General features: G+C 39.3%; 1 protein-coding gene across 3 annotated transcripts in view; it reads left to right on the top strand.

Annotated features, from left to right (window-relative positions):
• PRRG1 (proline rich and Gla domain 1) overlaps positions 1 to 20,628 on the top strand; it is a 168,058-nt gene that overhangs the window by 88,728 nt on the left and 58,702 nt on the right. For all 3 annotated transcript variants that reach the window (XM_021079580.1, XM_003360253.4, XM_021079579.1), the window contains exon 3: positions 15,985 to 16,145. In XM_021079580.1, the coding sequence (XP_020935239.1) occupies positions 15,985 to 16,145 (161 nt within the window). The remainder of the gene's footprint in view (positions 1 to 15,984; positions 16,146 to 20,628) is intronic.

Consider the following 20,628-nt stretch of genomic DNA (forward strand, 5'->3'; position numbering starts at 1 on the left):
AATAACAAGAAAGAAAATTATCTTCCTGAATCTCGATGAGTCAGCTTTAGTGGGTTTTCTCTGGAGCGTCTCCAGGGATTCTGGATCTCTACCAACCTTCACAAAAGATACGAATCTCTGATGGTTTAGAAATTTTTGAAAAGTGAATAAATTCTTGGAGTTCCTGTCATGGCTCAGTGGAAACGAATCTGACTAGCATCTATGAGGACACAGGTTCTATTCCTGGCCTTGCTCAGTGGGTTAAGGATCTGGTGTTGGCATGAGCTGTGGTGTGTAGGTCACAGACATGGCTTGGTTCCTGCATTGCTGTGGCTGTGGTGTAGGCCGGCAGCTACAGCTCCGACTCAGCCCCTAGCCTGGGGACCTCCATGTGCTTTGGGTGTGGACCTAAAAAGACCCCCCCCAAAAAAAGTGAACGAGTTCTTTAAAAACCAGTCAAAGTTATAAGATTAATCCATGCCATGTCCTAACTCCAAGTCACTTGTCAACAGAAGTTTCCAAAGCAACTCATCATGGTTTGGTCCTCACCTTCTTTCAAGCTTCATGTGGATTTGGAGAACGTTCTGATTATTGGGTTTCATCATGGCCATATGGCAAAAAGAGCTGCACCGAGACAGGACAGCACATTCCTTGTTGTTTCTGTTCTTCCTTTTCAGAATGGTCATCAGATCATTAGCAAGGAGGTCATTTGGTGCTTACTTGAAATGGTGCCCCAGCAAGTTATTTGTTTAAATGGTCAGGCAATTCATAGAGTTCTTGCTAAAGGACAGGGCATGGTAATCTGCAAAGATGGGCATGTTTCCAACCTGGAGAGAAGAGCAGTGCTTCAAAAAAAATGCTGTTTTTACAAACATACAGAAACTTGTATTAGCAGCGTTTTGACTGCATTGAGCACTTTAAAAACATCCTTAACATCCCAAATCTCAAAGAATCTGTCCTTTACGCTCTAAGCCTTATTTAGTTTGTCTGATTATACTTGTTAATTGCTGACACTGTTAAGGGGAAAAAAGATGCCTGTGTGCTCTTTTTTTTTCTTTTCTGGCAGTGTACAATGAAGTTCTTAATGGATTTGGCAAAGGCTCTCACAAACATAGCTCAAATGTGTTATACAAAGGGACAGCAGAGGAAAATACCATGAAGACATGGCACTAGCCTCATTAATTAAGGAGGCGTGAAAACAAAGAACACAGCTGGGAAACAATACAGTATGGGTAAAAAATTAAATGAAGGTGAAGTCCTTTCAGGATTCTTGATATTAGATGAATAAATTATTTATAAATATGTGTAGAGGCATCCGTCTTTTGTTTATTTGGCATAAAAAAATTTCATGAAGTCTTAAAAATGGTACAGGGAATAAGAACAGACTTGGGTATTTAATTTCTCATTAGGCCATTGACTATATGTGAGTTCTGAGCTGTGGCTTTGTATTTAAGACTCTTAAGAATATATAATTACTTTGATATTAACAAGTGTAGAGCATTTCATAACTCAGAGGTATTTCTCTTTCATTATCTTATTTTAGCTATAAGAGAACCCTACGACATAAATAGGGATTATTAGTTTCACTTTATGTTTTATAAAACTGAGGGTCATAAGACAAAATCTTATCCAGGGTCCACAGTTTATAAATGAAGAGTCAGAAGGCAAACCTGGATCTCCTTATGTCATATCCAGTTTTAATTTTCTTCCAATAAATTGAATTCTCAGTACCTTAGTCATCAGTAGTATATAAGGTTGATTAAAACCTTAGGAGCTGTCTGATGCTGTGAAAGGTATGGGAGAAGATATTTTCTAAGAACTACCGTGATATTCACATATTTCTCACAGCCTGGGGGAGTGGGCAGATAGGCAAAGAGAGATGGCTCAGTGTTCATGACCATGTATGGTGACAGCTGAAACACAGGTTTCTCTGCTAGTGGAGTGCCTCAGATGTCAAAGCCCTCTGAGCAGTGGTGGTCCATGGCTGCGGTAATTCAAAGGCAGCAGCACTGATGGGCACTCATCAAGCTAGATAACCAGATAATTCAGCTCAGAAGCTTGCTGTACACAACCCACAAGGGGAGGCACCAAAACTTCTGCAGTGAAAATCACCCTTCCTGATCGATGGGTTTCTGTCTTTGTGGTTTTTGTTAAAACAAAGAATATAATACAGTGGGGAACACCAGAAAAGTATGAGACAAGGGGAGAAGGTGTTAACAAAAAAAAAAAAAAAGAACAGCTTGTATAAATAATATTATGTATAAGATATTAGCAGAGAATTAACATTTTTCACAAAGAAGAGAATGTGAGGATTTTACAAATGTGTATATATAGGCTCACCAAATCTTACGTACGTAATACTAGGGAGTATTTATCTGTAATTTTCAGATGGAAATTAAAATTTTATTCTACCTTTTCATCCCGCCTCCCATAACTGGTATATTCACAATAATGACAAAGTCTCAGTATTCTACAAAACAGTTTCTTGGAAGTTTTCTTGCTAAAAAATTTGAAGGTGTTTTGTTTTGGGTTTTTTTTTTTTTTTTTGGTTACAGTGTTTGAGTAGAATTTGATTTTTTAATTGTACCTATTTTCCATCTGATTTTTTTCTACGTCAGAGCACACTTCTCTTACTGCATGTTTTAAGTGCTGTAATAGCAATTTATGGTATTTATTAGTCTAATACGCAGCTATTGATAGCTAATTGCACCTTAAAACAAAACTTCTGGAAGAAATCCATTATGTTTTCTCAATAGCAAACAACAGGGTGTTCCTACTTCTCTTTTACAAAATAGGACTAATATTTAGCCATAAATCTTTAAACAGATTAATTTTGCCTTGTCTAGAAGACAGTATCTGCAATAGCTGAATGATAGCAGGTCTTATGTGTGGAAAATAATTATAATAAAAATCTAAAGATACCTTAGCATTTTTCCTGTTTCTCCTCTTTCAGTATTTAGTCTTTGGAAATAACTTTTACCTAGCCTGGAAGGAAATCCCAGGTCTATAAGTTCTTCCTCTGAAAAGTCAGTTGCCTTCTTCATTTTCCATACTTAATGGTAACATGCCCTTGATGTCCTAGTATACATGACCATATTGTCGTGCTTTAGAGAAACAATGACAGTCTACCAGTTAGTCTTTTTATTATCATGAAAACGTAGCAGCATCATTCCTTTGGGTCCCTGGATGTGCTTGGTTCCTTTAGTTCAAAGAACCCAAATATGTCCCCTCTACTTAACAAGGCGTAATGGAAGGAAAGATGATTTATAGATACCACAGTAAATTCCTAAGCTCTTTGATTCACTGCCCAGCCGAGGCAAATCCTAAACTTTAATTTTGAGGTATAGGTTCATATTTTGAAACAGGGAGCGAGTGTGCAAACTGACAAACCTTATAAAGTGACTATCTGATAATGTAGTGCCTGATTTTATTTGACAGCTCCCTGGTTTGTAGTTCAAGTGAAGGCACACGTTCAAAGACAATTATTTTATTTTCTGGCCTGTATTAAGTTTGAGAGTCTCTCTGTTACGGGAGCATGTTCATGCCTCTGCAGTTTAGATGATGTCACCAATTTATTGGAAAACCTTGTCTATCTTCATAATTTTATAACAGTAAAACGTATCTGCTTGGGGCTGACAACAGCCATTATTTTTTCCTGGCAAGCCTTTCCCTTCAGGAAAAAAAAAAAAAGGAGCTAACTAAGGGTCAGGCCACTTTCTTTTTTAAAAACTCATTATAGTACTTGATCCTTTTTGTCTTTGATTCAATCCTCTCCTATTCAAGAAGAACATGACGTCGATACGTAAGTTTGGAATGGTTTCTTAACCTTAGCACTATTGACATTTTTTTTTAATTTGAAGCAAAATACATAACATAGGCGAAACAACTCACATAACATGGAATTGACCATCTCAAAGTGTACAGTTCAGTGGCATTTCGTACATTCACAATGTTGCGCAACTGTCTAGTGACAAAACATTTTCATCACCTCCAAGGGAGACTGTAAGCAGTCATTCTCTATTTTTCCATCTCGCCAGACCCTGTAAATCTGTGATCTCATTTCTCTCTCTATGGATTTACCGATGCTGGATAGTTGATATAAATGGAATAATGAAATATATTTTCTTTTAGTCCCTTTAGTGTCAGGCTTTTTTTCACTTAGCGTAATGTTTTTTAGGTGTATTCATGTCATACTTGTAGCTTATTCCTTTTTTATAGCTCTGTGTATGCGTATGGTACATGTTGATCATCCATTCATCAGTTAATGGACATTTGGGTTGTTTCTCCTCTTTGGCTGTTGTAACCTAGTGCTGCTGTGAACCTTGAGGTATCTATTCACAGTTCTTTGGGGGCATGTATGTAGCAGTGACTATTGACATTTGGGGCCAGATAAGTCTGTGTTGCTGGGGGGCTGTCTGTGCATTATTGTAAGATGTCTAGCAGCATCTTTGGCCTCTCCCTCCTAGACACCAGGAGCACCTACCCCTCCAAGTTGTCACAACCAAAACTGTGTCCAGACACTGCCGAAAGCTCCCTGGGGTGCAAAATAGCCTTCAGTTGAAAACCACTGATTAAGAATAAAGAAAAGGACATCTTTAGAGATAAGATGTAATTACCATTAGGATGTTTTTCATAGAAATAATTGGAGTCTAAAGGAGAGCATTAAAGTCCACCTTCTGTATCTACGGTTATTCACGGGTTCCACCTTCATGCATTCAGCCAACTGTGGATCAAAAACATGGGAAAAAAGCAAAAACGCCAGAAAGTTCACAAAAGAGAAACTTGAATTTTCTGCCTGCTAGCACATATTTACCTAGCATTTACAATACGGTTTACAACCGTTTCTGTGGTATTACATTGTTATTAGGTATTATAAGTAATGTGGAGATGATTTATAATATATGGGAGGCTGTGCATAGATTATATGCACATACAACACTATTTCCCTTAAGGGATTCGAGCATCTGTGGAATTTGGTGTCCATAGGGGGTCCTGGAATGAATCAGCCATGGCTACCGAGGGACAAATGCATATGGCTGTCAGTAGAAATCACCCATAAACTAGTCTATGATAGGAATAGAAAGGAGTTTTATTTGAGCCAAACTAAGGAGTGTAACCCAGGAGACAGCGTCTCAGTTAACTCTGAGGAACTATTCTGAAGAAGCCTGGTTTGCAGCACAGTTTTATATCTTGTCAGAACGAAGATCAAGGAAGTCAGGGATCCATTCCTTCAAGGTTTCCCAACAACTGCCACAGAAACAAATCAGCATGGACACATGGAGTCGGTATGGCCTCGGTGCCTGGGGAGGGAGTCTTATCAGAAAGGGAGTACCAGCATTGGTGACCCAGGAGGGGAGGAATTTAATCTTTATTTTCAGCACAGACATTCTTTCTGGCCAGTGCACCTTTTTCTTGAAGGATTAAAGCAGATGTACAGTATATGTTTGATAGGCCACAAACAGGCTGTTTTAGTTACCATAAAACTCAAGTTGAATCATGTATAAGCCAGGGCGACTTTGCCATACCTCAGTACGTGAAAATTTCTTCCATTATGGTTCTAGAAACCAAGGCGCAGTCCTGGTCCTGTAATGAAGTAGCTGCGTCCTTGGATGATTCTGGATTTCAGTTTTCTTGTCAGTAAAATGAAGGGGTTGAGATGGATCAGTGGTTTCTGGTGTGCTCAGTGAAGCCCCAGGTTTTCTAAAAGGGTCCCTGAGAAGCTGATATGAGAGAAAGGAAGGGAAGCGAAGTCCTGCTGGTATGTAGTAACTCCCTTCAGACAGAGCAAGCAAAAGTTTGAGTTCTGCTATCATTTCTACAGGAAATTCCCTTATAACAACATTGATTTCACCAGCGAGAAGTCATTTCTGAAATCCATGTGTAGTGTGTGTGTAACAAAGGCATTCGTTTGTCAGTGAGACTCCATTTCTGAAATCCATCATGCTCTGCCGTTGTGCACAGGAGACAGGAGAGAAAGATAGCTGAATACTATCTTTGAATGCTAGGTGAGCAACCACCCCTGCAATGTGGCTTTTTGATTAAATGTCGTATGTGTTCTATTAGTACAAGTATCCACTCCTAGCATCTAGATTAGAGTTGACTATCACACAGATAATACCATCCTGTATATGTTGACAGGTTGTAAACCATTCACTATAACATAGAGTTATGTATTTAAAATTATAGTTCAGGAGTTCCCATTGTGGCTCAGTGGGTTAAGAACCCGACTAGTATCCATGAGGTTGCGGGTTCGATCCCTGGCCTCACTCAGTGGGTTAAGGATCTGGCGCTGGCCTAAGCTGTGGCTTAGGTCGCAGATACGGCTTGGATCTGGTGTTGCTGTGGCTGTGGCATAGCCTGGCAGCTGCAGTTCTGATTCGAACCCTAGCCTGGAAACTTCCATATGCCACAGGTGCGGCACAAAAAAAAAAAAAAAAAAAAACTATAGTTCATATTTGCTGAGTCTCTCTGATGCATGCCTTTTCCCCCATTAAGTGGTGATTATTAGTTATAGTTGTTGCCATGTTCTTCCACATGAGACAGAGCAATGTTTAGCATGAATAAGATCCATAAATTAAAAGCAAAGCTTTATGGTTGTAATAGCTATAAACTCTAAAATTAATAATATTCTCGTTGATAATAGTTGAGGCACTAGTGACAGGAGAAATACCCATCTTTGGAATTCCCTTGTATTGGTGATTCTACCTGATTATGTGCTTAATTTTGTGCCAATTAGACCACTTTCTAATTCCATATTCTGTGGGTAAGGCACAGCCCTAGTTCATAAATACCGTATGTTAAAGTACCGTGCATTTAAATCAATTCTTGTGTTGATAGATGCAAACTAATGCATTTGGAGTGGAGAAGCAATGAGATCCTGCTGTCGAGCACAGGGAACTATATCTAGTCATTTATGATGGACCATGATGGAGGATAATGTGAGAAAAAGAATGTATATATAAATATATATATATGTATGACTGGGTCACTTTGCTGTGCGGTAGAAATCGACAGGACACTGTAAACCAACTATAATGGAAAACATAAAAATCATTTCAAAACCAATCAATCAATTCTTGTAATTGCTAGTAACTTGAGTGCTGTCATCTACCATTTCATGAAGAAGTCCTTTTGATAAGGAGTTATACATTATACGACTCCTTCAAGGAAAATTTGGCCTTGTACCTTCCATTGTGGAGAATCTATTAGGGCATGTCTCTGTATCTCATTATTCCTTACAAAGCATAAACTCGTTGGCCAAGAGACATCTGAATATATGATGTAAAATTTGGCTTTTCAAAAACCATGTAGAGTTAGTAAGATGCACTCTGGGGGGGGGCACAGTTTTGTTTTTAAAGAATACTGACTTTATAGGCATACATTACCTCTTTGGTCTTCTCTCTTACAGAAATCCATTTCTGGCTTTTTCTCCATGCTTATTCCCTGAAACCTGCCTGTTAGCATCTGACATTTCATTGCATACCTCTGGCAGCACAAAGATAGCTTTTGCTTAACGTCTCGGAACAGTGATGATAACCACTACATTGTCCTAAAGAAGCAGGTTCAGGATATTAAAGATATTAATAACCGTTGTTTCTTCTCTCAACCCAGACTCTCCACACTCACTAGCTCAATCCTTTAACTTCAAATTATTTTTTAAATATCTCAGTCCTTAAATAGGTTTCACTTTCCTACTTCCTGTGAGAATATATATTATGTGCCATTCTAACTATGCTCCAACTTTGTGACAAGCTGCTTGGGCACATGAGCACCACTGTGCAACACATTGGGAATTATAAACCTACCTGCTATGAAAAAATTAGCCTTTCGTTTTCATAAATAGGTTACAGTGGTGAAATAAATTGGGAAATAATCTTTTTTTTTTTTTTTTTTTTTGTCTTTAGGGCTGCACCCACAGCCTATGGAAGTCCCAGGCTAGGGGTCGAATCAGAGTTGTAGCTGCTGACCTACACCACAGCTCACGGCAACGCTGTGTCCTTAACCCACTGAGCAAGGCCAGGGATCAAACCCGTGTCATCATGGATACTAGTTGGGTTCATTACTGTTGAGCCACAGTGGGAACTCTGAGAAATCGTTTGTTTTTTTCCACCTCCCTGAGTAATAGGAAGATGATTCAAAGAGCATCGTTTTATTTTGCATAATTTTGGTTTTTTAGAAAGTGAAAGCTCACTTTAGAATTCTAGTGAGACCTTGTTTTTCTAGGGAAAGTTATGTCCATCAGCCTGTAATAAGAAATGCCTATTACCTATTTTTAGCAGAAGATAACCTTGAAGGCATTATATGCACACACAACTGCGTAAATGATAGTATCAAAATAGCTTACAAGCAAGAAAACACGGAATTAAGAGGGTGACTCTTCATAAGATTTTCTTTTATAGTATATAAATCTGAGCACAGGATTGGGTGGGGAGGGTATCTTATTGATTTTTCTTCTCATTTGTTTTTATTGTTGGTTTGGGAGATCGTGGTCACTTGGCTGAAAAATAGTGTGTTCGTATCCCCCAAGAATTTGGACATGATAGACTACTCCCACTTAACAAAAATCTTTCCAATTATAAACACATAATTTCACAGTTATAACAGAAAGGACCTAAGAAATCATGTACATATGTCACCTTAGGTTCAAGAATTAGGAGAGGAGCCCAGAGAAGTCAAGCAACAAATGCAGAAGCATGCAGCCAGTTTAGTGCCAGAGCTGGGCAGGAATGCTTATACCTGACTACAAATTCATGGCCTTTTCACCATCCCATACTTCCCTCTTTGCCTGCAGTTGGTGAAAGTGGGGAATGGATATTGGCTTTCTTAGACTTCATCAAGAAAGTCTCAGAAGGCAGTTTTCATATGGCAAACAGAAGGCTCAAATAAGTGGACAGCTTAGCATCTTCTATAGTCTTTTATGAGAAATTTACAACTAAACAAGGTATCAGATTTATTCACAAAAGAAAACCATCTTCCTGGTTAGCATATGGACTCATAGTTTCAGTCTGTGGCACACCACCATTTATACAAGACTGTCTGGGAACTAACTTTCCATGTGAATAAATACAATTTGCAGATGGTTGATGCCCACCTTTAAAATTTGCTTAAAAAACTTAACCTATTTTTATGGAAATGGTTCTAGCATAGGTCGTATAACTACCGCCTTCCTAAACAATATCCTGAATATCATATGGTCCTTTCTTGGTGACTTAGGTTCACCATTGTAAACGTAATCATTGACGTCTATAGCTTTGGAAGCTGTTAGTATGAGTGGGGTTAGAACCTACTCTAAATAACCTCACAGGGCCTGCTGTCTTTCTTTTCCCTTGTCTTCAGACTCATCAGCTTTCACTTCTTGTTGCTGTGAGTGTGTTGATCTAGTTCAGCCCACCCCTAGTCCCTTCTCCTTCTCAGCTTTAATGCACAGTGAGGCTTTCAGGTCTTATAGCCAGGCTCCTGGATGAGGGTTGAATAAATCGATCCTTGATTAGTCTAAGGGAGCTGGGACTCCCCTGTAGGTAAAACATAAGTTCTAATGCATGACCTTGGTCATCTTTTGTTTCTAACTTTATGAGAATTGATTTATTGGAGTGACTTACACATAAATAATGCCTTACTGCCCTTAATATCCATAATGATTATGTAAAATATTGTATAGCCACCTGAACTATCAAATAACTCAAATATCAATAGAAAATAATTTAGTGTATTTTGTTACAGCTACTCATTCATGATTCTCTAACCATATAGATCATGTATATAATTTTCATTTCTTAATCTGTTCTTCTTAAAAGCTTCTTTGTGATCCATTGTTAAAATTCTAATGACGATAGGCTGTCAGCATACATACATTTGACCAAAATTGGAGTTAATAAAAATAAGCATATGGTAAAGTATGCTTCCTTACAAGTTTCTTAGAAAATCAGTCCTTCTAAATAAGTACCAGAAATAGTCCTTAATTTACATTCTGAAGAATCTCTGAAAATTTTAAATTTCATGATAGCCTCAAGAGATTTATGAATCTTCAAAGTATATTGTACCACTACTCGATATTAGGTAATTGAAAGGACCCATGAGACTCTCATAAGCCTTTAATAATGGCTACAGGTATGGTGCAGCAGGAGAAAGATGGCTGCTAAGGCCATTTTTAGTCACATAGGACAGGCTTTTTGTCTTCTAATTGTGCCCCATCAAGATAGGTCTCAGGGGGAGCCAAGGTACAAGTTTACTAAGAATCTTTGATACCTAGTGGTCAAGTAGCTGCAAGTAGGCTACATACCATCAATGCACATCATCGGTCTATACATGTTTAATAAACAGTGTAGATAAGCTGGTTTATAGTGCCTCCACGGACGTTTCAGACTTTAACCAACACTTTATAAAGCTAGTACATTTCAACCCAAACTTGACCAAGGAGACCAAAGTTCCAGGCATCCTTCGAGTTAAACATACATTCTCACTGCAAGTTAATGCTCTCATTGAACATTTATTATTTATTTTCTAAGTGTAATTTTTATCATCTTGTAAATCTCTTGTTTTTCCTTTCATGGAATAGCTGCCACCATCACAGTGACAATAAGTCATACTATTGTTTATTGAGCTCCATTCTTTGCCAGGCTCTGAGCAAAGCACTTTATGTCCATTACCTCATTTATGACTCTGAGGTTGGTGCTGTTATTCCAGTTTTATAGATGAGGAAGGGAAGCTTAGGGGTTTTGCTTTCTTTATGTAGCTGTTTGCTTTAACAACTTTTTTTCTTACTTTCTAAATGTGTAACTGATGGGTACTACTTAACAAGCTTAGGATACCAAGGAGATCACATTTATTACTCAAACAACCACAGCCCCTCCAGATATAAGAATGTCTTTCATGGAGTTTCTGTTGTGACTCAGCGGAAACGAATCTGAATAGCATTTATGAAGATGCAAGCTCGATCCCTGGCTTCGCTCAGTGCGTTAAGGATCTGGCATTGCCCTAAGCTGTGGTTTAGGTTGCAGACGTGGCTCAGATCTGGCGTTGCTGTTGCTGTGGTGTTGGCCAGTGACTACAGCTCCGATTGGACCCCTAGCCTGGGAACTTCCATATGCCGAGGGTGTAGCCCTAAAAAGACAAAAAAAAAAAAAAATGTCTTTCTTCTCTGACCATCCCAGTTCCCACAGGAAATTCAAGAACCCTAGCCTTGCACCTTAGGTCTAGAGGAGTACGCCCGGACTCCTGCACCGAAGGAAGATAATGGAATGCGTAAGTGCATTTGTAGAAAGTCCCTGTTCTCTCTTGCTTTTGATGTTCTGGCTCCTGTTGCTGGCATACAGTCTTGCATCAGAACCATGGCACCCAAACTGGGCTTTCCAGTACCCAGAACAGTTCCAAGGACAGTAGAGGAGTCATTTCGGTAACAGAGGCATAGGTTGCTGTAGCTGGACTGGTAGTAATTATCAGAAACACTGGGAAAAGAAAAGGACATTTTTTTTTTTTTTTTTTGAGTGGAGACACCTGTGGCATAGGAAGTTCCTGGGCCGGGGATCAAACCTGCATCTCTGCAACCACCCGATCCGCTGCAGTTGAGTTCTTAACCCACTGTGCTGCAGTGGGACTCCAAGGAGGGCACTTTTCTACCCAGCCTTTCACTCACCTGCGCTCGCTGCATAATGCAGTGTTTCGGCTGTCTAGTGACGCTGTTGCTTCAGTTTGCCTCTCCCTGTCCTCTTCCTCAGGCAAGCTCACAGAACCGGAGTGGTGAATCGAGGAAGACCTTCGGGTAACCTCCAGCCGAGCGCTGTGACGGGATGGGATAGGGAACTACGCTGTGTTCTTTACCTGCCAGCTCTTAGCAGGTCGCAATAATCCATTTAACAGGTTTCACTAACCTTCAACGTTCAAAAGGGATCTCAGTTTTCTTCCTCAGAGAAGGCACTTCCCAGCCTATTAAAGCTTGGCATGCCAGATGGACTAGGGAGAGCAATGGCAGGACTCCGTCAGTTTCTAGAACCTCTAGATCAGAGGCTCCCAAACTTTCTGAGTTTAAGGTGCCCTTAGTTGTTTTGGTTTTTGGTTTTTTTTTTTTTACTTTTTTAAATTTCGTGGAAGTATAGTTAATTCACAATGTTGCGATAACTTTCACTGTACAACACGGGGACTCAGTTATACATAGAGACACATTCTATGTGTTTTTTTCAGATTCTTTTCCTGCATAGGTTATCACAGGATACCGAGTAGAGTTCCCTGGCTATACAGCAGGTCCCCTCAGCCATCCATTCCATATCCAGTAGTGTGCGTATGCCAATCCCAAACTCCCTAGGTCACAGGTTCCCAAACTTTCTGAGTTTAAGGTCCCCTTAGTTGTTGCAGTGATTTTTTTTTTCACAGCAACCCTGAGCCAAAAGAAATGCCTAGTAGTTCCATTTATTAAGTAATTAGGTCCAAACAGCATCATAGGTATTTATATTATGACAGCTTGTTCGCCATTGGAAAAGATAGTACAAGCTACTTCCTTTTACTGCACTTTGCAAATATTGTGGTTTTTACAAATTGAAGGTTTATAAAAACCCTGTTTTGTTGGGTGATAGTTAGCAATAAAGTATTTTTAATTAAGATATGTACATTGGTTTTTAAGACATAACGCTATTGCATGTGTGGCATATGGAAGTTTCCAGGCTAGGGGCTGCATTGGAGCTGCAGTTTCTGGCCTACACCACAGCCGCGCCAGATCTAAGCCACATCTGTGACCTACACCACAGCTCATGGCAACGCTGGATCCTTAACCTACTGAGCCAGGTCAGGGATTGAACCTGCATTTTCATGGATACTGCTGAGCGCAATGGGAACTCCAATGTATATTTCAATTATAGCAATTAACTATTTTATAATTTTTGGTATGCCTATCTCGTTCCCCCTTAAGACTATGAGCTTCTTGAGGAAGAGCCCATGTACTACTAATATTTTGATCCAACCTCTGTCTTTCATGATAGCTAGTAAAGAACTTGGTATAGGACAGGTTTTAGTAATTGTGGAATAAAGGGTAAGGCAGAATAGAGGAACTTGAAATCGGAATGACTACAAGCTTGCAAGTCATGAACCATGCGTCTAATTGAGATGGTACTTGAATACTTTCCACAAGAGAAACTATCTTTTGAAATTTGTAAAGTCCTTTTTTTTTTTTTTTTTGTCCATTGATTTCCTCTAATAGTTACGTATAGGTAGAGTAGCTAGACACCTACAGTTCTGGGAGTAGGGCATAGCCAGATACTTGTTGGCTTGCCCTACTGACCAGCTTATTATTCCTCTTTTATGGACCTTGGTTTATTCAATTCTAGGCTCTCACTCACTGTTTTGTTTTCCTAGGATGTCTTTCCTCACCATCTTTGCATATCCCAATCCTGTCAGTTTTTATGTATTTATTTTTTATTTTTAGGGCCATGCCCGTGGCACATGGACATTCCCAGGCTAGGGGTCGAATCAGAGCTACACCTGTGCCACAGCAACGCGGAATCTGCAACCTACACCACAGCTCACAGCAATGCCAGATCCTTAACCCACTGAGCAAGGCCAGGGATGAACCCGCAACCTCATGGTTCCTAGTTGGATTTGTTTCTGCTGCACCACAACAACTCCTTTTTTTTTTTTTTTTCCCTTTCTCCTGTCAGTTTTTAAAAAGCCAGCCCAAATACACTTTTCACAAGCCCTTTTCCAGGTCCCCATCCCATCCAAACACACCTAACCAGTAGAAATATGCCTGCCTTCTGACCTCCAAGGGTATCTACCTTGTTTTGTCTCATGTCAGAACTGTTTGTGTCTCTCTTTTATCTTCATTCTCTCTTGAGGGCAAAGGCTGTCTCCGCCTCATCCTTGTGATTTGTCATGATCTCACTGTAGGTAGTCTGTCTTCAGCAAATCTGTCCCAAAGAAAGAATGTTGCTCACTGAAAAGAAAAATGTAAACATCTGCATCTTTAAATAATGGCTCTTTCAATGAATTCACACCCAGGTTGAGAAAACTGATTAGATCATTGGAGTACAGATTTTTCATGTGAACTGGTAATTTTCAGGCCTTATCATCTGCTGTTTTTCAGCAAATGTATGATGCACATGATTTCTCCTGGATAAAAAAATTTTCCCATTAAAATATCGGTTTCAATATCTTGCAACACATTAAAAAATATATTACATGATTACACATTTTGGTTTAAGGCAGTAATTTAAAGAGTTACTTGAGATGCCGTATTATTTCATTTATTTTTATTCTTTTGAAGAGAAGACATGGGTAAATGAAAAAGTAATTATAGTTTTGAATTAATTACTTATTTTGTGCTTGTCTGTGAGTTCACCAGCCTTAGAGTTTAAATATTTTCTTTAGTAAGAGTATTTCCTAACTGAATCTAAAGAAAACAGTTTAGCTTTTTCTTGAATGAGAAAAGAGTTTGTTTGAATAACACCTCAGTGTTGTGTTCTCAGAGTAAATTTACATTCTGTATTACTTGTCACATTGTGTAATCTCTGTTGAGGGCATACACATGATTCTGGACAACTGTGGAGTAGCTCGCATGTTTTGATGGGAAAGAGGTAGAGGGAAGTAAAAAACTTTCATTTCAAACTCACTGCTTTAGTTTTTTAGAAGTCCAAACACCACAGCCCCTACATCACAGAAATTGCCCAGTGTTTTAGGAAGAAATAGTCAAATTTTGTTCTGTAGGTCCAAGCTACTACCTTCCCCTTTATTTTGTTTCTACACTGGGAAAAAAAAAATACTCATTCTGATAGCACCCATTAGATTTCCTAACGACTTTGATGAGACCTGACAAATACTCTGCCACAAGTTCGTGTTCCCTCATATACGGCAGACATAACTACTCTGTAACAGTATCTTTCCTCCTCATCGGATTCTTTCTCCGGGTGGTATCTTCTAATTGACCACACTTGGCAAGTGAGATAAAAATCTACTTGCCTATTTATTGCATCTCGAGTTCTCAGTATTGTATCATGTTGCCTCCCAGTATAAGAAATACACAGAAGGTGTGTGTGAAATGCTCTTGGTAATTTGATTAAGCTGGGTTTAAAGAGCTGTGTCCTTCTGAAAATTAATGTTCTGAATTAGCCTGCTTTCTGGTTTCAAGAGTTAACTGCTTTCCTTGACCTCTTTTTCCATGGAGATAGCCTATACGATTTTCTCTTAGAAGAATTTATATTTTTTTTCCCTCTTAAAAGCTTAAAATATTATTATTGATTATTTGGTGTATTTTCACCAAAACTGTTGCAAAAGCCAAGGATGTCTTAGACTTTATTGACATATCTGTTGTGTGCAGTATCACTAGAGGTCAGGCAGAAGAACTTTTTCTGAAAGAGAATCAAATGGGGTTCGGTACGTTAAAGCATCACACTATATATTACTTAAGCACTTTTAGGAACAAAACTGTTAGTTCTTCCTTGATATGGATATGGCCCCATTTATCTTAGCCTATCAAAACGGTTTTGTCACTCAGACTTCCCCTGTGGCCAACAGTGTAACTACACAGCATCGCCTTTGCCTGCAACTAGGGGTCTCTGGGTTTATCTGGGTTATCTTAGGTCACTTGGAGTTTCATTTATTTTTCGTTAGGGGGACAAAGACGAAGAGTCCCGAGACTGGATTTTGATCGGCTACCGCTGTTCAGGAACAGAAGCCCGAGGGCCTCCTCTTACCGTCCTGAGGCTAAGCAGTGGTATTATTATGACTATATGTAAACACCCATGGTTGGCAGGAAGGTGCTAAAGTCTGGACGCAGCCTAGTGGATCAGGTCCCTGTCCCTGCCCAGGGCAGCTGCCACTGAAAGGACATACCCACAGGAGGAGGAAGACAGCAGACTGGCTGGTTCAGAGCTGATGTTACCTCCTTGCTGACCCGCAGAAAGAGGTGTAGGGAGGGTGTTGGCTGTGCTTCCAAAGAGCAGGTAGCCGATTTCACCCTGTGTCTCGACTTTCCACATGTTTCTAAGATTACAATGTTGTGCTTATTATTGTATCTCTTTTTAGTTTTCCTCACAGGAGAAAAAGCCAATTCAGTATTAAAACGCTACCCAAGAGCTAATGGATTTTTTGAGGAAATAAGACAGGGCAACATTGAGCGTGAATGCAAAGAAGAAGTCTGCACGTTTGAAGAAGCGAGAGAAGCTTTTGAAAATGATGAAAAAACTGTAAGTATGCTGGCCATCTTTTTAAAAGGTTCGGATTCGCCCCCTTTGTTAAACGTAATTGAGGCCCGCGTTCTCAAATGGTGTGCTTTGCTGTCGGTCAAAAACGTCTCCCTGGTGGGTTTCTGAACACGGCCTCTAACTGAAAATACCGTGCGAGAGCTTGGTTGGCTTCTCTGGGGGCTGGTCTGTCTTTGAGGGCACGTTTCCACAGGACCCTGCCGAGCTGAGATGGAGCTTCTGAGCAAGGGGGAGGCATTCGTTTCGCCCGAGACCTTGTTCGGGAACGTTTTAGATCCTGCCATCCCCTGACCCTGCTTGATCAGGGAGCAAAGGCAGAGGAGGCTAATAGAGAGTGACACTGTTCTAAAACCTTTCACCTCTACGACAGAAAAGATCTATCAGAACTCCCCTCTGCTCGGAGAAGATGCCTCCTCACCTCTCTTGACTCTGGACCGCGTGCCGTCCAAGGTGAACTGAGATGGGAAAGCACAGGGCGGTGGTGCAGAGTCTATGGAACTGGTCCACCCTTGCAAATGATGAGAGGTGGCCATTTAGAAAGGTCCGTTCCTGTGCACCAGTCATGAAAATAACACAACATGCGAAACAGTGATGTCAGATGTGCTGACAAAGGGACATCACATCATCTCAGCAGCAGCGGGTGCAGAAGTTTTAAGAAAGGGGACTTGTTCTCTTGTTAGGTGTAGAAGGATCCAGGAGGCACAAGGAAGGAGTTCGAGGAGTGATGATTGGAGAGGCAACGTTACTAGATTCCAGTGTGCGCAGCAAAGGCCAAATCAGTTTATAAAGTGATGAACTATGAGCATCATGTTTTTTTCCCCTTTTTTAAAAATGATTTTTATTTTTTTCCATTATAGCTGGTTCACAGTGTGTTGTCAATTTTCTACTGTATAGCAAGGTGACCCAGTCACACATACATATATTCATTCTTTTTTCTCAAAAAAAAAAAAACAATTAAAAACAAGGAAAAGAATACATTATCCTGATTCCGTCATGCTATCAAAAAGTACTGTTAGCTTTTTAATATCTTTTTTTTTCTTTTCCTTTCCTTTCTTTTTTTTTTTTTTTTTTTTTTTTGTCTTTTTAGGGCCGTACCTGTGGCATATGGAGGTTCAGACTAGGGGTCTAATTGGAGCTGTGGCCACCAGCCTATGCCACAGCAACATGGGATCCGAGCCACATCTGCAACCTACATCACAGCTCATGGCAATGACGGATCCTTAACCCACTGAGCAAGGCCAGGGATCAAACCTGCATCCTCATGGATACTGGTCGGTTTCCAATAACTGCTGAGCCATGACAGGAACTCCATTTTTTTAACTTCTTAACAGCTTTTTGGTTATGTATCTGCTATTCCTTGTTTTTTTCTTTTCTTACATGTTTTTTCTTACAAAATTAATACATATTCATTGTAGAAAAATTGTGAAAATGTAGTAAAAAAAATGATTAAAATCACTTGAATGTTTAGCTCTATCTGATAATTTTGGTATTTATTTTTCTGACCTATGCTTAGTACACAGGTAATTTTTAAAAAGAACCATAGGATTATAGTATAAATAATGCTTCGTAGCATTCAGTTTTCAATAAGAACTGGCTCATACTCTTAAGACTTTAGTTTTGATATTGCATTTTTTCAAAAGAATACGTATTTTAGATATTCTACTGTGGTTTTCATAAAGCTAATGACTTCTCATTCTGCTTTATCATTCTCCTTTAAAGCAAAGGTAAGAACTTTAGTGGGAAGATACTCTGGAAGTATGTAAATTCTCTATTCTCCACCAAACTTCTACCCACTAGTTTTAACGTCTGCTGTTGACAGTCCTTCACTGAATCAATTACATTATAGTTTAATATGATGCTAATTAAATAGATAGTGGAAGTTTTTTTTTTTAATTTTTTTTAAATTTTTTTATTTTCCCACTGTACAGCAAGGGGGTCAGGTTATCCTTACATGTATACATTGCAATTACAGTTTTTCCCCCACCCTTTCTTCTGTTGCAACATGAGTGTCTAGACATAGTTCTCAATGCTATTCAGCGGGATCTCCTTGTAAATCTATTCTAGGTTGTGTCTGATAAGCCCAAGCTCCCGATCCCTCCCGCTCCCTCCCCCTCCCATCAGGCAGCCACAAGTCTCTTCTCCAAGTCCATGATTTTCTTTTCTGAGGAGATGTTCATTTGTGCTGGATATTAGATTCCAGTTATAAGTGATGTCATATGGTATTTGTCTTTGTCTTTCTGGCTCTTTTCACTCAGTATGAGATTCTCTAGTTCCATCCATGTTGCTGCAAATGGCATTATGTCATTCTTTTTTATGGCTGAGTAGTATTCCATTGTGTATATATACCACATCTTCCGAATCCAATCCTCTGTGGATGGACATTTGGGTTGTTTCCATGTCCTGGCTATTGTGAATAGTGCTGCAATGAACATGCGGGTGCAAGTGTCTCTTTTAAGTAGAGCTTTGTCCGGATAGATGCCCAAGAGTGGGATTGTGGGGTCATATGGAAGTTCTATGTATAGATTTCTAAGGTATCTCCAAAGTGTTCTCCATAGTGGCTGTACCAGTTGACATTCCCACCAGCAGTGCAGGAGGGTTCCCTTTTCTGATAGTGGAAGTTCTTATTTCATCATTCTATGTACATTTGTCAATTGGCATTCCACTATGGGCAGGGACCTCCCCTTTGTCCATTTTTCATAGATCACTTAATTCAGTGAGTATTAATCTCTTACTGTCAATGTTTTGATCAAATTTGACTAATGGAAGTTTCTTCAAACCAGCTTTTCTGTCTCTTTGACATGTCCCTATCATTCTTTGAGCATTTTTTTTTTTTTTTTACTTTTTGGCCCAGCAAGCTGTTCCAGGATAATCTGGTACTTTGCCTGCCTCAGCCTAGGAATTGGCTGTTTCCCTGAGGAGCCTTGGTTACATTTACTTAGGAATAATATTTAGAAATCAAGATCTGGGATCTAGAGTGTTCTCATTGCTGTCAGAGTATCATTGCTTCTGGGCCTTCCAGTGACAGAGCTAGGAAAAAAATTACACACCACACACACCACACTATGCATAAGTGTGGGTGTTTGTGTGCATGCACTTGCAGATTGGTCCTGCTGATTCCCCAATTCTAATACCGCCCAGGGTTCTTCTTTGTTTTCCCTGTTCTGTATTTGTAGATGAGATACGGATGTTCTTTGTGGATTTTCTTCCACAGTGAGAACCCTGACATCCAATAACATCAGTGTATTAACTCATTTGCTCAGTCCTACAACACATATACAATGGTTTCGGAATTGTAATACTCATATCATGATAGGGGGAAAATTTATATTCATCCATCCATCCATCCATTCTAGAAGTCACACTCTATGTATTCACAGAGGTTGTCCTATTTTTAAAAAGCTGTCTCGTACTTCCTTGTAAGGTTGTGTCACAGTTTATTCAACCAGTCTACTGTATTTAGGCCCTAAGTAATTTCCAATACCTCAGCAATTACAGATAATGCTGTAGTAGTTTTGCATTATTCGAAGTATACCTTCAAGGTCAATTCTTCGAAGTGGATTGCTGTTCAAGGGTTGATGCCTATGTACTCTTATTTGATATTCCCAGAGTACCCTCCATAAGGGCTGTACTATTTTACACTCCCACCAGATATGTAAGAGTGCTTGTTTCCTCACGGTCTGACCAAAAGAGTGTGTTTTCAAAGTTCTCACATTTCTTTTCATTCTGTTGGATGTGACATGATATCTTGGTGGTGTTTCAATTTGCATTTCTCTTAGAAGTGAAGTTGCATATTTTACCATGTGTTTATATATGTCTTATGAATTGTCTGTGTCTTTTGCCCATTTTTCTATCAGATTTATGGTTTTTTTTCCTCCTAAATTTTAAAGAGTATATTAGAGATACTAGCTTTTATTGGTGATACATTTCAGATATTTGCTTGCAGTTGTCATTTATATTTTGACTTTGCTTCTGGGTTTTTCTCATGCAACTTTTTTCCACTTTCATTGTAGCCATGAATTAAAAACTATTTAATTGAATCCAAATTTTTTTAATATATATGTATTTTTTTTTTATTTTCCCACTGTACAGCAAGGGGATCAAGTTATCCTCATATGTATACATTACAATTACATTTTTTTCCCCACCCTTTGTTCTGTTGCAACATGAGTATCTAGACAAAGTTCTCAATGCTATTCAGTAGGATCTCCTTGTAAATCTATTCTAAGTTGTGTCTGATAACCCCAAGCTCCCGATCCCTCCCACTCCCTCCCCCTCCCATCAGGCAGCCACAAGTCTTTTATCCAAGTCCATGATTTTCTTTTCTGAGGAGATGTTCATTTGTGCTGGATATTAGATTCCAGTTATACGTGATATCATATGGTATTTGTCTTTGTCTTTCTGACTCATTTCACTCCGTATGAGATTCTCTAGTTCCATCCATGTTGCTACAAATGGCATTATGTCA

Source organism: Sus scrofa, chromosome X (genome assembly GCF_000003025.6).
Source record: "Sus scrofa isolate TJ Tabasco breed Duroc chromosome X, Sscrofa11.1, whole genome shotgun sequence".
Taxonomy (NCBI): domain Eukaryota; kingdom Metazoa; phylum Chordata; class Mammalia; order Artiodactyla; family Suidae; genus Sus; species Sus scrofa.